Source organism: Pristis pectinata, chromosome 10 (assembly GCF_009764475.1).
Source record: "Pristis pectinata isolate sPriPec2 chromosome 10, sPriPec2.1.pri, whole genome shotgun sequence".
NCBI classification, from domain to species: domain Eukaryota; kingdom Metazoa; phylum Chordata; class Chondrichthyes; order Rhinopristiformes; family Pristidae; genus Pristis; species Pristis pectinata.
In genome coordinates, this window is record NC_067414.1 from 29,434,675 (window position 1) to 29,450,603 (window position 15,929).

At 39.1% G+C, this 15,929-nt stretch overlaps 1 protein-coding gene across 1 annotated transcript in view; it reads right to left on the reverse strand.

Annotated features, from left to right (window-relative positions):
• mdn1 (midasin AAA ATPase 1) overlaps nt 1-15,929 on the reverse strand; it is a 148,734-nt gene that overhangs the window by 44,461 nt on the left and 88,344 nt on the right. Inside the window, 11 exon segments of the mRNA XM_052024495.1 lie at nt 1,289-1,362; nt 2,151-2,260; nt 3,078-3,227; nt 3,864-3,988; nt 6,213-6,307; nt 6,426-6,521; nt 7,673-7,908; nt 12,002-12,278; nt 12,519-12,674; nt 14,366-15,080; nt 15,610-15,719. Coding sequence (XP_051880455.1) covers nt 1,289-1,362; nt 2,151-2,260; nt 3,078-3,227; nt 3,864-3,988; nt 6,213-6,307; nt 6,426-6,521; nt 7,673-7,908; nt 12,002-12,278; nt 12,519-12,674; nt 14,366-15,080; nt 15,610-15,719 — 2,144 coding nt within the window.

Genomic DNA, 15,929 nt, shown 5'->3' on the forward strand with positions numbered 1-15,929 from the left:
GGCCTCTCCTTTTTACCTTGTACATCAATGATTTGGATGATGGAATAAATGGTTGTGTGGCTAAGTTTGCGGATGACACCAAGATAAGTGGAGGAGTAGGGAGCATAGAGGAAATAGAAAGAATGCAGAGGGACCTAGACAGTTTAGGAAAATGGGCAAGGAAATGGCAGATGAGATTCAATGTTGAGAAATGTGCAGTTGTACACTTTGGAAGTAGAAATAAGCGGGTAGATTATTATCTAGAAGGAGAGAAGATTGATAGTGCGGTAGTACAAAGGGACTTGGGGGTACTCATACAAGATACCTTAAAAGTTAACCACCAGGTTGGATCGGTGGTTAAGAAAGCGAATGCTATGTTGGCATTCATCTCGAGAGGTATAGTGTATAAAAGTAAGGAAGTGTTGATGAGGCTCTACGGGGCGTTAGTGAGGCCTCATTTGGAATACTGTGCGCAGTTTTGGGCCCCGCATCTTAGGAAGGATGTGCTGACGTTGGAGAGGGTTCAGAGGAGATTTACGAGAATGATTCCAGGAATGAAAGGGCTTAAGTATGATGAGCGTTTGTCGGCTCTTGGACTGTACTCGCTGGAGTACAGAAGGATGAGAGGGGACCTCGTAGCGACATTTAAAATGTTGACAGGTAAGGATAGAGTAGATGTGGCTAGGCTGTTTCCCTTGGTGGGCGTGTCCAGGACCAGAGGGCACAATCTTAGAATTAGAGGGTACAGTTTCAAGACAGAGATGAGGAGAAGTTTCTTTACCCAGAGGGTGGTGAAATTGTGGAACTCCTTGCCACGCACAGCAGTGGAGGCCAGATCAGTGGGGGTATTCAAGGAGGAGATAGACAGATATCTAAATAGTCAGGGTATCAAGGGATATGGGGATAAGGCTGGCAAATGGGATTAGAATAGTTTTTTTTTTCTCTCTCTTTTTTTCCCACCCCATTTCTTTTTCCCTTTTCCTTGGAGCAGACTCGATGGGCCGAATGGCCTGCTTCTGCTCCCTTATCTTGTGATCTTGTGAAATTTCTTCACCCATTTTGAAACACAGAAACAGCTTAAGAAATAACAGCAAAAACTATAACTTTGGGTGAAGGACCGCAGCAAATCCATACATATCAATATTACCAAAAACTGGCATGTTTTTTTTTCCTTTTCCAGAAATATATCAGGGTACATTTAAGCATTTGTTTTTGAACAATCAGTTCTTGATATGTTTTCTACATTGTAGAGTGCAAGTCCCAGTTAAGCAACATTTTTCTTTTAAAACCATCCAACAGCCTTAATTACCTGTGCGCTCTCTCCACTGACTGCTTTACAGCCCAGTAACTGACATCATTCCATCGGCTAATCCTAATGTAGTCCTGCAAACAAATATGATCGAATTAGAAGGGGAAATCAAAGGCAAAACAACAAACTGGCACAATACTTCTAAACCCAAAGGTAAAACACTTTACAGTATTACCTAGACAGAGATGGAGATCATATTAGAGTTGATCGCTGACAGTTCTGTATGATACTGGACTCTCCATCTCAAGAAAAAATTTTGCTCTATAGACACTGATGCAGGATACCAATTTTCCTGCAAAACCATAGATCACGTGGGTGGGCTGTAATAACTACAAGCCTGTGAAAAGAGCAGTTGACAATAACACCATCCAAACTGGCTGGAAGGCCTGTGTGGTGACTGGGAGTACAAGACCAGACCTGAAGACTCACCTGCTAAATGCCCCTTCTCTAGGCTCACACCAGACACGAGCCTAGACAGGTCTCTTGCTGGCACGAACTTAAATATCAGAGCTTTTTTTGAAAATATAACAAGCTGGTACAGGCACAATTGACTGCAAGATTCTTTGAATTACAGTCCTTGCCCTGACCCTTCTGTGAGTTGTACCATTGCTAGATGAGTATAGGGCTCCCAAAACTAAAATAAAACTGATTTTCAACCCCAAATTTGAGTAATGCCCAATAAAACTGGGCAATTTATCCAATTGATAAATATACCAAAGCCTGTAAGCAAACAAGCATCAGCAATGAAACTGACAACTACCTCTAGTTACACTCAATTGCCCAAGTCAAACAATTTTTCAGCAACCTATTTTATGGACTTGCTGTCACATTGAAGAACATATTCAACAGGTCCCATTGTTACCTTCAATTCTTTCTCTATAGGACAGCTGCATTCAGTTATTCTAGCGTGAACGGTCTCCGAAAATTGCTTGTAGTAGTTGTACAAATTCCAGAGTACACTGCACAAGGCATCTAAAATGAAATAGGTTTTCTCGTCAAAGATCTTTATTTGTTCATGGTTTAATGAAATAGTTAATAAAAATGTGCATACATATCTTGGCCCAAGGAAAGACGTACAAATCATTCAGACATCAACAGAAATGTAGCATCAAGTGCCTTACTTCTTTCCATTATTTCTAGATGACTATTTCTACATCTTAGTCAAAAGACAGAAAAACATCTCTGAAATCATTTATCCTAAATACGTGCAGAGATGCTTAATTGGCCAATTCCATTTTATGAGATTAAACTATACATCCACATTTCACAGCACTGAACTACGCTTTTAACTCCTTTGCAAGCTACGAGTTTGAATTGCTCCATTAGACCCATCTTAAATAAATGGCAACGTGTAAAATTCCACTCTTATTCCATCTCAGACTTGTATTTCATTCAGACTGCAACAGGCACCTATGATCTTCAAATCCTTCCAGTCTTGTCTGACTTAAATCTGCATGTGATTTCACTCAACTAGTCTGCTGTGTACCCTACCCACTTTCCATCGAACAGTGGAGGAGCATTAAAACGTGAACTCTTCCTAATCTTGACTAGTTCCCCAATCTTTCAAATATCTCAAATAAAAACATCTTATGTCTAGAGTATAACTACAACCTCTTACTTCTGTGTAATGTAATCTTTAACAAAATGGTACTGTTAAATCAGGTTTTCATTGAATCCATTTTCTTCTCATTAGGAAAGTATTTAAACAATGCCATGGAGTTAAGTGGAAAATGAATATCAAGACCAAATTAATTAACACTGAAATAATTTCTGTAATGCAGATAATTACCTTTTCCCTCCTGATCTGGCACCACCAAAACATGACAATGGAATGCCAACAGCATTGATAACCGAAAGTGAAACTCTGCCAAGGTGGCCCCTTCAATGAAAGCTTGCAGAATTCTGATTACTTCTGATAGTGTCATCCCATCTTCCATTTCTGTTCAGAGTGATAAAAGCACAGGTTAAAAGTGAAATGACTGAATGGGAGAAGTGCACTAACAATGTCCTAACTCAGTCAGGTGTACACAAATTATGGAAATGTGCCAGAGCATCAAAACAGAAAGGATGGGGGGGGGGGGGGGGGGGGGGGGGGCGGCTGCAGGGGCGGGCTTCAGGTAATTTCTGAAAGCACCAAAGGGATGTGGCAAAGCAGAAACAATAAGGGAGCCAAATCCACTACCAGGTTGGTTAAAGGAATACCATGATATATTGGTATCACACACACACACACACACACATATATATATGTATAAAAATCATTAAATGTCACTGACTATACAACAATTTCAAACAAATCTTTAGAAGCCTCTAATTTTTTAAAACAAAAATTAAATTAGGATTGATTTTGTTAAATGTGTACATCACTCCCAGTTTAGACACTCAATTAAACCAACATTACAGATCTTAACTACATTTATCCTATTTAATTGTATCTGACATGTGACAACAGTTTCAAATATCATAATGAGATGCTCAAGTACTGTAGGGAGATTGCAAAGTGGCTGTATGTTTAAATCAACTGATTCCTGAATATATTGACTTAATTCAAGAAAATTAATGCAATCTACACTACCTTTTAAATTTTCTGCTGCTTGCTTCTGAAGGTATTTTTCAACCAACTGATATATTGAAAACCAATGCTTGGATGATTTCTCCATTTGTCTTTTCCTCACATTGTCAAGACTACAATACCAGCAGCTGTGGATAGAGATATAAAAGTACAGTTTATAACATGAACATGGAATTAATGCTTAAACTCTTGGTTCAAAAACGTTGTGAGAATTGGCAAAAGCAACTGGAGTTTTCAAAAACAACTTAGTTCCCAATTAACAACTAAAGCCATGCAAGAAGAGTATTTAATCTGGCTAATCTACAAGTGCTGACTCCTGCACTGAGTTCTACAGCATTACTATCAGAAGTTATTACAAAATGCTCACCCAATCACTTTGTTAAAAAAAATGCAAAAGCACAAGGAGAAAGTCTAGCAGAAAACAAACCCAACCATCAAAAAAAATAGTAAAGTCAGTGGTGTTCAATTAAAGCGCACCTGAAATTTAGAAAAGGTGCCAAAAGACCATCCCATAGACACAATGGCAGATGAGTGAATGGCTCATAAAGTACAGTTGTAAAGATAAAATCGTCAGCACTTATTACGTCTGCATTAGACAATAACTTCTGCCATCAGTGATTTTGTTTTCCAAACAAAATTAACATAGAAACAGGGATCCAATGTGAACATTTCCCATCTTAAGAATCACCAGTTTTAAACACTGTTAAATGGCAGTGTGACTGAATTATAAATAGCACACTAAAAGTTAAGGTTGAAACATCTACATGGCCCTGGAAAACAATACTTATGCACATGGATTGCAACTATTGCAAAACATTTGAGGTTTTGTTTTAGGAAAATGATATTTTAGTTTCCATCTTAACTTCATATGACATTCCATTTCACTTATTGTAAAATTAAAAGAAAATATTTTTCCAACTGTGCATTCTTCAGTCTCATTGATTGTTCACACAGCACGATTACATTACTAGTGCCAGTTTCCTGAGAGGAATTGCAGGTGTGTAATTGTGCTGAAGTAGCAAAATAATCCCACTGGACAGATCCCTTTATGACCTGTGTTACCACTGGCTCTTTGCCACTCAAGTAAAATGCAGCCTTTTTTTTAAATTAACTCATCACACAGGGCATCATTGGAAAAGCTAGCACTTAAGTTACTCCTAATTGCTCTGGAGAAGGTCAACTCAATGTCACCTTTCTGAACTCCTGCAGTTCACATGAAGATACTTCCGTGCTGTTATGTCTGCACTTCGAAGAACCTGACTAGCAAGAATGAAGGGATATAGTTCCAGAGATAAGCTTAATGTGTATTGGCAGAAACCGTTGACGATGGTGTTCCCATTTCTTTCTGGCCTTTATCACCACAGTCAACGTTTGGGAAATACTGTTGAAGAAGCCTTGCTGCATAACTGGCAACCATAGCAATGATGGAGAGAAATGAAGAGTTAAATCAGGGTATGGAGTACCAGAAGGGAATAATCTATCTTGCCCTGGATGGTGTCAAGCTTTCACTCATACTAGGTAAATAAGTCTTCCATCATCCTTATTACATGCCTTTTAGATGATGGAAAGGTTTTAGGGAGTCAAAGAATCATTCACAGGTTATCCAATCTTAGATCTGCTCTTAAAAGCCATGGTATTAGGTAGCTCATACAGTAAAATTTCTTGTCAATAGTGACCTCCAGGGCGTTAATTCAGCTCTGATAATTCCATTCTTCTCAAGTTTAGAAATGTTGGAAGAGGGTCATGAGAAAACATTGAAATATACAAATTTCACAAGATCAATTCTCGCTTTCTAAACTTGAGAAGTAGACCGCAGTCTGCTTATTCTCTTCGTATTACAGACCACCATCCCAACAATCAGTCTGGTGAGGCTTCACTGCACTCCATTTACAAGCGTCTCATTACCTATGTAGCTTCATTAATCCAACAGAATTTCTATGTCATCCCTTATGCACAAGAACTAAAAACATTTTCATATCTACATCTATTCTCACTGGTTGGCATTAGTGACAAATATTGGTAAATTGGTTTATTATTGTTATGTGTACCGAGGTTCAATGAAAAACTTTGTTTTGCATTTCTTCACATCAGTGCATTGAGATTGTACAAGGGAAAAAACAATAACAGAATGCAGCTTCCTAGTCCACCACCTCTACAAATCCAGAATCATTAAATTCTCATAGTCTTATTTCAGTTTAAAAGCCAACAAGGGGGATTAGTTCAAGTATTTTTAGACTGATGCAGCTTCTATACAAAACTATTTCACACTCCTTTAATTCATGGCTGTCACTGCAGTAAACATGCATTAAATTAATCTGGTTGTCACCATTTGTTTGAGTACTTGACTCTTACTTTAGCTCTAGTTTCCTCCACTGGATAATTAGATGGGTGATAGCATCAAGATGTTCTCGTAAGGAGACAGAGCGACTAGCATTCTGTTCCCAATCCTGCAAAACAGAGCAAGTTGAAAATTGTTTAGAGAGTAGACATCATTGGAACACATTTTGTTGGATTGAAATGAGAGGCTATTGTGAATTTGGAGTTGACGAGGAAGGAATGGCTCACCTGGGCTTTGCTCAAGAGGATCTCTATACCACTTAAGAATTTTGCCAAAGGACTGGAAATGGGAAAGCCTTGAATTCTGTCCATTACAACCAACAACTATAAAGCAAAAAAAAAGTGCTTTGAGTTTCCTTGCCAAAGCTTCACAGCTCACATAATCAAGGCATAATTTTAACATCCAGAACATGTCTGCTGCCATGGCAAACCGAAACTTAAAGATCTAAATTATCTGTCATTAGGGACAACCAAACAAATCGCTAGATTTAAAACTGCAAAAGTAGCAGTTACTGTTGTAAATGCAAACCAGACCTAGGTTTGCTCAAGCAAGTTGAGACTCCAGAAAATTCTCATGAATTTGACATTGTAACAACTGACTCATTTGTCATGCAACTCTCATAGAGTCTATTAAGAAGTCTATTTATCCTTTCCATTGTGTAGTAGAAAATTTCAGAAACCAAAGCCCAAGTTGCAGATGCAGGTTTCTTAATATAGTAGGCAATATAAACTTATGCAAATTTACTGTTACTATCTGAGACTGCACCAAGAACCTTCCTTAACTTAAGGATAGTGGTTTCAGGAGAATGCTGCGCTTCCATACCTGAAAATACTCACTTTACTTAATAGGCACACAAATGGCAGAACTAAAGCTTTATTCTGCACCTACCCTTTTACCCAATCCTGAAAACATGCTTAAACTATTTTGCTTCCAATATTGCCCCTCATCTAAGGACCAGAGCTCTTACAGTGAAAGTGAATAGATCGGATAAAGTAATTTGCTTTCGATTTCAGAGTATGTGCTACTTGCAATGGAAGCATTCCAGTACAAGAGGTGGAACAATTAAAAGGGAAAACTTCTGAAATTATAAAAGTATGAAAACAAGTTGAACACAAACATTTAAAAGAAAGGTACCAGGCCCAGTTGGGCAAGGTAGGTGTGGGGGGAGGAAGAAAAGCCCCCTGATCATAACCTTCTAAACATCACAGAATATAGAAGATTAAAGCTATGGAAGTCATTGTGCAAAATAGAAAATACCAAATTGCACTCCTGTCATTTGCTTAGTTTGTTGTTTTTAAACAAATGAAAGTTTTAATCCCTTCAGACAACAGTGTCTGATCCAAGATTTACTGGCTGAAGAAACATGGGTCTGAGATCTCAGAGGCAAAATGCATCAAACCCACATTCAGTGTGGCCTTGATGTTTAAAAACAAACTAGACAATGTAAAGGATGCAGTGACCAGATTTTCCTTACCTGCAACAGCGCTGGATGGTCAGGCCAATCTATTAGTAATTCTTTCACCCTTTGGGTTAAGTTTCTCAGAACAGGCTGACATTTCTTGACCTCCTGAACATTTGGATGGTGATAGAAGTCATACGTTTCCTCCTGGGGCAGGATGAGCTCAGAGGTTCCTTCTCCAGAAACAGCACTTTGGATGAGGGAACTCATTAGCAACTGACTGCCATGAAGCTGGCCACACAAGGAAGCATCTAACCCAAATAAAGATTACACATTTTCAATTTCTTATCTGTAAAAAAATATTACAACTATCATATTCAGATCATGCTCCCAATTTGCACACGGTAGGCCAAATTTGATTTTTATTTACAATTTATTTGAAGGAAATAACTTGGCATGAAATTCTACAAATCTTGTGCTCATTGGTCTGTGTTTTTCTCCACCAATATGGCATGTCTCACGTGCACCTCCCAAAAATTTGTAACAGAAGTCTTCAATTGTTCATACACCATCTCAAATAGCAAAAAATAAATTCAATTAATACACATTGGAATCAGTGGCATTTTTGTTTGTTCTCTACCTTGAGAGCCTCTTCTATAGATTTATCACTAGGTGAAACATTGCTACTGGGAGTTTTGTTTCAGCCACCAACTGTCCTGCCAGCTCAGCTATTCTAACCAATAAAATTGGCTACTGTCTACCGTCTTCTAATACTTTGAATGATTAAAACAATTAAATTCACCAAATTTTCCAACAGGAACTTGTCCAATTTATACTACTGACTCATTACCAAATTTTTCAACCTCCTCGATTCTGATTGCTCTGTATCCTCAAAAGTATTTTCATTATACAAAAGATATCTGGGGTATACTCAGTATGCTCTGACAATGTATTAGCACAATACTAACCATTTAATATATAACACTGGATAAAATCAGAGCACCTGTTGCTATCAAATATTGCCATGGTAAATTCATCTTCAAATTTCACATAGTCATTGCTTAAATGGATAGCAAATAATGCACACGAAAAGACAACATTTTCATGCACATCATTTTCTTGCCAATTAAACAAAAATACTTCCCGCATTTTTGGTCTTCACTTTAATTGCCATCTGCATTTTCCATCTACAGCCCAACTACATTCAAACCCATAAACAACTGAACTCTTAGCTTTGGAGCCCATCACCTTTATTTGCTTTGCATCATCTGCAAATTTAGCTATTGTTTGTAACTTCTGGTGCCAATATAATTTTTGGGTGTTAACCAGGAAATTGAGAGCTTCTGCTCATCTTGGAGTACAGGTACTCTCTTCTCCACAAAAGTATAAACACTTAAAAATAGATGCAACCATAATTAAGTTTTAAGATAGTTATGGATAAAAATAGGTCTGATCCTTGGATGAAAATGCTGAACTGGGGGAAGGTTAATTACAACAGTAGTAGGCAGGAAGTAGTGAAAGTAGATTTGGGGCAGCAGCTTGAGGGCAAACCCACATCTGATATGTGGGAGTCTTAAAAGCCCAGTTAACTAGAGTTCAGGACAAAAGATAAGGATGGCAAGGCTTGGGAACCTTGGATAACAAAAAATATTATAAGTACAGTCAAAAAGAAAAAGGAAACATACGTAACATTTAGGAAGATGAAATCAGACAAGGCCCCTGAGGAATACAAAGAAAGCATAAAAGAACTTAGACTAGAAGGGCTAAAGTGGGCCGTGAAATACCCTTGGGATTCTTCCCGATCTAACTTTCCAAGGCATTTTATATGTATATTAGAAGCAAAAAGGGGAGCAAGGGTAAGTCCACTTGAAGACCAAGGAGGTAAGTTGTGCACGGAGCAAGAAGTGGGTGAGGTATTTACCAATGAGAATGGCATTGATGATTGATTGATTTGGGAGAGGCATATTGATATTCTACAGCACATTAATATTATGAAGGAAGAGATGTTAGGTGTCTTGAAAAACATTAAGGTGAAGTAGTTCCAGGATACCAAGGGAAGCAAGGGAGGAGATTTCTGGGGTCTTAAGAAAGATCTTTGTATCCTTTTGAGGTGCAAGACAGGAGGAAACCCAATGCTGTTCTTTTGTTATAAAAAGGGCAACAGGGACAAACCAGGTATAGACCAGTGAGCCTTACATCAGTGGTAGGAGAATTATTGGAGAATTCTTAGAGACAGGATTTACTCACATTTGAAAACACAAACTTAAGAGGATAGTCAGCATAGCTTTGTGCAGAAGGCAGTGTCTCACAAATTTGATCTATTTTCTTAGGAATCGGATGAAGATGATTGATGAGGGTAGGGCAGCCGATGTCGTCTACTTGGACTTTAGTAAAGCAATTGACAAGGTCCCTTATGGTAGACTGGTCCAGAGGATTAAATCACATGGAATCCATGACGACTTGACGCACTGGATCCAAAATTGGCAGGGTCATAGAAGGCAGAGGGTAGAGGGAGAGGAGTGTTTCTCTGGCTTAATGTTGCAACCAGTAGTATTCCAGAAGGATCAGTGCTGGGACCTGCTATTTGTAATGCACATTAATGATCCGGATGAAAATGTAGGTGGTCTGATCAGTAAATTTTCATGACATGAAAGTTGGTGGAGTTGTAGATAGTCAAGGTGGTTGTCAAAGTATACAGCAGAATATGGATCAGTTGGAAATTTGGGCAGAGAAATGGCAGACAGAACTGAGTCTGGAGTGTGTGAAGTGATGCATTTTGGGAAATCAAATACGAGAGGAAAGTGTACAGTAAATGGCAGGACCCTTGGGAGCATTGACCCATCCTTCTGTACATCTTGGGTACAAGGCCATAGCTCCCCCAAAGTGGCAAAACAAGTGGCGAGGGGGTGTAAAGGCAACATATGCCATACTTCACTTTATGGGTTGGGGCCTTGAGTATAGAAGTTGGGAAGTCATGTTGCAGCTATATAAAACTTTGGTTAGGCCAGCTTTGGAGTATCATGTACAGTTCTGATCACCACACTTTTGGAAGGATGTGGAGGTTTTGGAGGGTGCAGAAAAAGGTTCACCAGGATGTTGCCTAGATTCAAAAGTCTTAGCTGTAAGAAGAGGCTGGACAAATTTGGATTGTCCACTCTGGACCATCAGACATTGAGGGGCAACCTGATAAAAAAAAATATAAAATTACAAGAGGCATAGAAAGGATAGGTCTTCCTCCCCCTTCCCCAAGGTGGAAATGCCAAATACTAGAGGGCATAACTTTAAAAGGTGAGGGGGGAAAGATTGAAGGGGATTTGACAGACAAGTGTAGGTGCCAGAGGAGATGGTAGCAGATACAATAGCAACATGGTGTATTGTCCTTCATCAACCGGGGAATTGAATTTAGCAGCCGTAAGGTATTGTTGCAGCTATATAGGTCCCTGGTCAGAACCCACTTGGAGTACTGTGCTCAGTTCTGGTCACCTCACTACAGGAAAGATGTGGAAGTCATAGAGAGGGTGCAGAGGAAATCTACAAGGATGCTGCCTGGGATGCGGAGCATGCCTTATGAAAGCAAGTTGAGGGAACTCTGCCTTTTCTCCTTGGAGAGACGGAGGATGAGGAGGAACCAGATAGAGGTGTATAAAATGATGAGAGGTATTGACAGGGTAGATAGTCAGAGGCTTTTCCCCAGGGCTGAATTGATGGCCACAAGAGGACATAGGTTTAAGGTGCTGGGGAGTAGATATAGAGGAGATGTCAGGGGTAAGTTTTTTTTACTCAGAGTGGTGAGTGCGTGGAATGGGCTGCCGGAAATTGTGGTGGAGGCTGATACGTTAGGGTCTTTCAAGAGACTGTTAGATCGGTATATGGAGCTGAGTAAAATAGAGGGCTGTGGGTAAGCCTAGTAATTTCTAGGGTAGGGACATGTTCGGCACAGCTTTGTGGGCCGAAGGGCCTGAATTGTGCTGTAATTGTTCTTTGTTCTATGTTCTAACATTTACAAGGTATTTAGACAGACACAGGAACAAGTAAGGAATAGAGGGATACAGACCATGTACAGCCAGTTGGGATCAGTTTAATTTTGCATCATGGTTGGTGCAGACATGGTGAGCCGAAAGGTGAGTCCCACTGCTGTAATGTTCTATGTTCTAAACGTCAGTAACTCTGGACACAAAGCTGCCATTTTCAGTTCTGTTCCCAAGTGCAGTCATTGAGTCAAGAGCTGAGAATGACATCACTGAGAAAAGCAGACAGTATCAAATTTGAGTTGTACCATATACTCGATGTTACAAACAAAAAACTGGATCATACATAATTTTCCCAATAAACTGATTTGGAAGTCTATACAGTAAATGAAAACATGGTGCATAATACAATCATGAAATAATTGAGCATACTCACCAATGAGAGAATAGAACTGTGTAATTAACACAGCAGCTGTATGATAAGAGGACACAAAAGCACCAAGGTAATTGCTACTCTGATGTGCTGGTGCACCCTGGTGGTACCACATAGACTGTGCAAATCCCAAATATATTTGCTGGTGAATTTTTATGAACATTTCAATGGAACCTGGCGATATGGGTGCATTATGTCCTACTTTAGCCTCTGTGGTCTTAACTTCAGTGTCCATCTCTTGTTGTTCAAGACTGGGCTGGGATGTGACATCAGTGAAATCCTAAAAAGGAATAAATACTGCTTTAAATATCAAGGTATTTTAGTTTGCATGTACTTAGTGTACAGAAACTCCAAAGATTCTCGATACGATTTGGAAACAACCATAAGGACTGCACAGTTCAACTCTATTCAATTTTAAATTGCTAGTAAATTAGATACTGAAATATAAATTGTAGACCCTCCTGTGTTTTGCATTAATAAGTGAGACTAGTAGTATCTTCATTGAAATATTTCATCCTACCTTGCTATATTGTGGGAAATTCTGCCTGAATTCCCGTTCTTCCTCCTCCAATGGTGAAAGGCCATGCTGCTTACTCTTGTACTTGTAAAGGCTGGCTTCCTGCTCCTCTTTCAATCGCCTACATTCTTCTTGCTCATCCCAGGCATTTACCATTGCCTTTTATACAAGACAAAATGAATAAGGTTACTAGTAGTTAATATAATTTTCTTTATACCTGCTTTCTACAAAGAATACACTGCTCCAATTTTCAGTGAGTCAGCTGGAGCACATTTTAGGTATCCTTACTATTGTGTTACAGGTCTACACTTCAACAATATTTAATATGCCAGCAATATCATTTCCTGTATTGATTAATCTCCAGGTTGTAGCTCACATATTTTACCCCACTTTATGACAAATGGAGAAATGCATGTTTCTATCATCCTAATTTGGTTCATCTGAATCCAGATTAATTTCAAAAGATAGATTTATAACCAATAGAATGTAGCATCATGTACCAGCTCAGCTGTATTCAGAAGTGAAAGGACATTGTTCAAATCATTGCATCATCCAGTCTCATGGGACTATAGCACAAATCCAACATACAAGCTGAACTGTACAAAGACTCAACTACAGTGCTGTTTTGGATAAAAATTAGGTTTAAAGCCACATTTTTCCTTCTCTGGTGCTTTATTAATCTTACATTTTCAAAGCTATTTTAATATTAAATGGATTACAAGGTGACAAGCCAACTCCTGCACTACCTTAGTAACATTTAGTTTCAGTATCCTGCGTTTAGAATCCTAAGACAGCTCTCGAAAAACACCTGTATTTACGGTGAATAGATCTAGCACAATTATCCATTATATTCATTTCCTTTTCAGGTGTTTCATTTCAGTTCCGATAACAATGGCTTATGCCATCTTTCTCAGTGCTCATTCTTCATGTAATCGCGAGAACCATTGACAGGTTACCTGCTACTGCAGCACTGACGACTCACTCTCATCCTGACCAGCCTAGAATACCCTGCATTTAGACATTGGCAGGAAGTAACCACAGCAATTTCAGGCCTATTCCTCCACTCAGCAGTTTTTCCTAAATGAATGAATGGTCTCAGGATGTGGAGAAGGTACCACATATTGTCCACCCTTACATGCCTTGAAGGCACTCAGTCAATGACATTCTGCTATCTGCACTTGCAGCAGGCTAATCTAGGTAGGAGATAGCTTCGTTTACTCATTGGGCATTGAAAAACATAACAATAAACTACCATCTTTTACATCTTGTGTTTCACCTGATTTACTGAATTCAACTGAACAATGTGGTGGGGGACTTGGATTTCAATGTTTGGATTGGTAGTCCAATACCATAATGAGCTACCATGCCCATCAAAAATAAGTTTGGAAATACTGATATCAAACTTAGTAGCCTGCAGATATTTGATCTGTATGGATCACTAAGCAAACTATTCTTGACATTAAGAAACTTCCAAAATTCATCAACTTTCTGAAAAATAAGAATGTAAGAGACAAAACATCAAAAGGGAAAACCAATTACACTTTCCACTCCTCACTATCTTATGGCCATGAAGATTGGTAGGAACACATTGGATACAGTAAATTTTGAAGGACACAATGGCTCCAAGTGTAGAGACATGGAGATTTGACAAATGAGTGGCATTCCACAGAATTACTATATACAAGATCATGTCAAAGAGAGTGGCAGAAGAACTGGAAAGATTTTGGCCTATTTGATAAGGTCACACAACACATACAAGCTAACTTTTCTTAAAACTATGTGGGCAACAAGCACTTTGATTTTATGACAAACATATTAACAAATTGCATAAAAGACAACATTCCAATTACTTGAAAGATGTGCCTGAGAAGTTGCAGTGAAGTCTGATCCAGTTCACCCACAGAAAGTACATGGCAATGCAGATATTGTAGAGCATTCATCAGGAGCTGTTCTTGTGTTGGCAGCATTCTCTGCTCCTTAAGCAGATTCTTCCCTTCAGATTTTGCTGACAAGTTTTTACTCAAGAGCTCATCAAGTCCTTGTATTGTTTCTATGCAGGTCTTTGAACACAATGCTTCTGCAAGGCTGTGGTAGGTTGGGAATTCAAGGCTGATAGAAGGGAAGACCAAAAGGCAAGTGACAAGCCGAGTGAGATCAGCCTGGTTGACACACTTATGATTTAAAGCAAGATGAACTTCAGATGTTAAAAGTCTCATGCCATGTTGCATTTGCAAGACTGCAGCATGAAGAGGCTCTACCACATCGGGATATTGCCAGTACTCTTCTGTAATTCGCCTCCTGAAATGGTGCTGGGATTGCTGCCAAGCCGCCTCTTCCTTTAACATGGTCTGGAAACTCTGCCGTGTTTTTGGTCGCTTCACCAGCAGATGTTGCAGCAGTCGCAAGAGGAGGGTTTTGATTCTGGAACCATGTCCAATACTCAACATGTAGTGATGGATATCCTGGTATAGACGTACATACGGAGGCACATTGGGACGGTATGCTTGTTTTCTGGAAAGCACTGCAGCCTGCTCTTTCAGATGTTTGATTCTCTGCTGCAAAAACCTATGACATATAAAATAACTAAGATCAGTGACTTTGGAAAGCAGTAAAGGATTATGGACTTGATAATACTTTATAGAGAGAATCAACATAACTGTAAGCAGTTCATAACCTACCATTACCCCTAACCCAATGCTTCCAAATGCAACAACTGTGTCATGGTAAAAGCCCACTTTCAAACTGACAAACATATCTATAGCAGGGAACAGAGACCATAGGTGATGAGACCACCTGCTCCACAGATGGAAACCAGGACTTGCCAAGCACAGGCAAGTCCTGGCATTAGCTCTGTTGTGAAGATGAATGATCCGGGCCAATTTGTTTTCACCAGTAGCAAAATACACTGGTCGATTTTTTTTTCTGTTTTAAAACTAACCATACTTTTGTACCACACACACACCATTCTGATAACAAACTCATTGCAGTGAGCTTGACGGAAAATTTACAGCCCATGAAACCACAGTAAGGAAGTAATGAATTAAAAGTAAATACTACGTAGGTTGGGAGAAAAACAACATAGTTAATGAGGCACCTAATTCGGGGATGGCAATGCTTATTCTCTCCTTCTCGCGAGTGTTCTTGGCCAGTGAATAACTGTTCTGATAGGCTCCGGCTCTTCCACTCACTCTCCAATTGTTGTAACTAGCAGGGGGAATGAAAAAAAAACTATTAATATACGAGAATCTGTATTTAGAGGTGACCTTTAAATGTCCCAAGACAAAGCAAAAACAGACAGCTACAAATATCCTTTATTAAGCTGTTCAACCACACTCAACAGCAATCAAGGATTTAATGCACCCAATTGCTCTTATCACCACAAATAGCTTCCATATAATGAATTATAAATAGGTA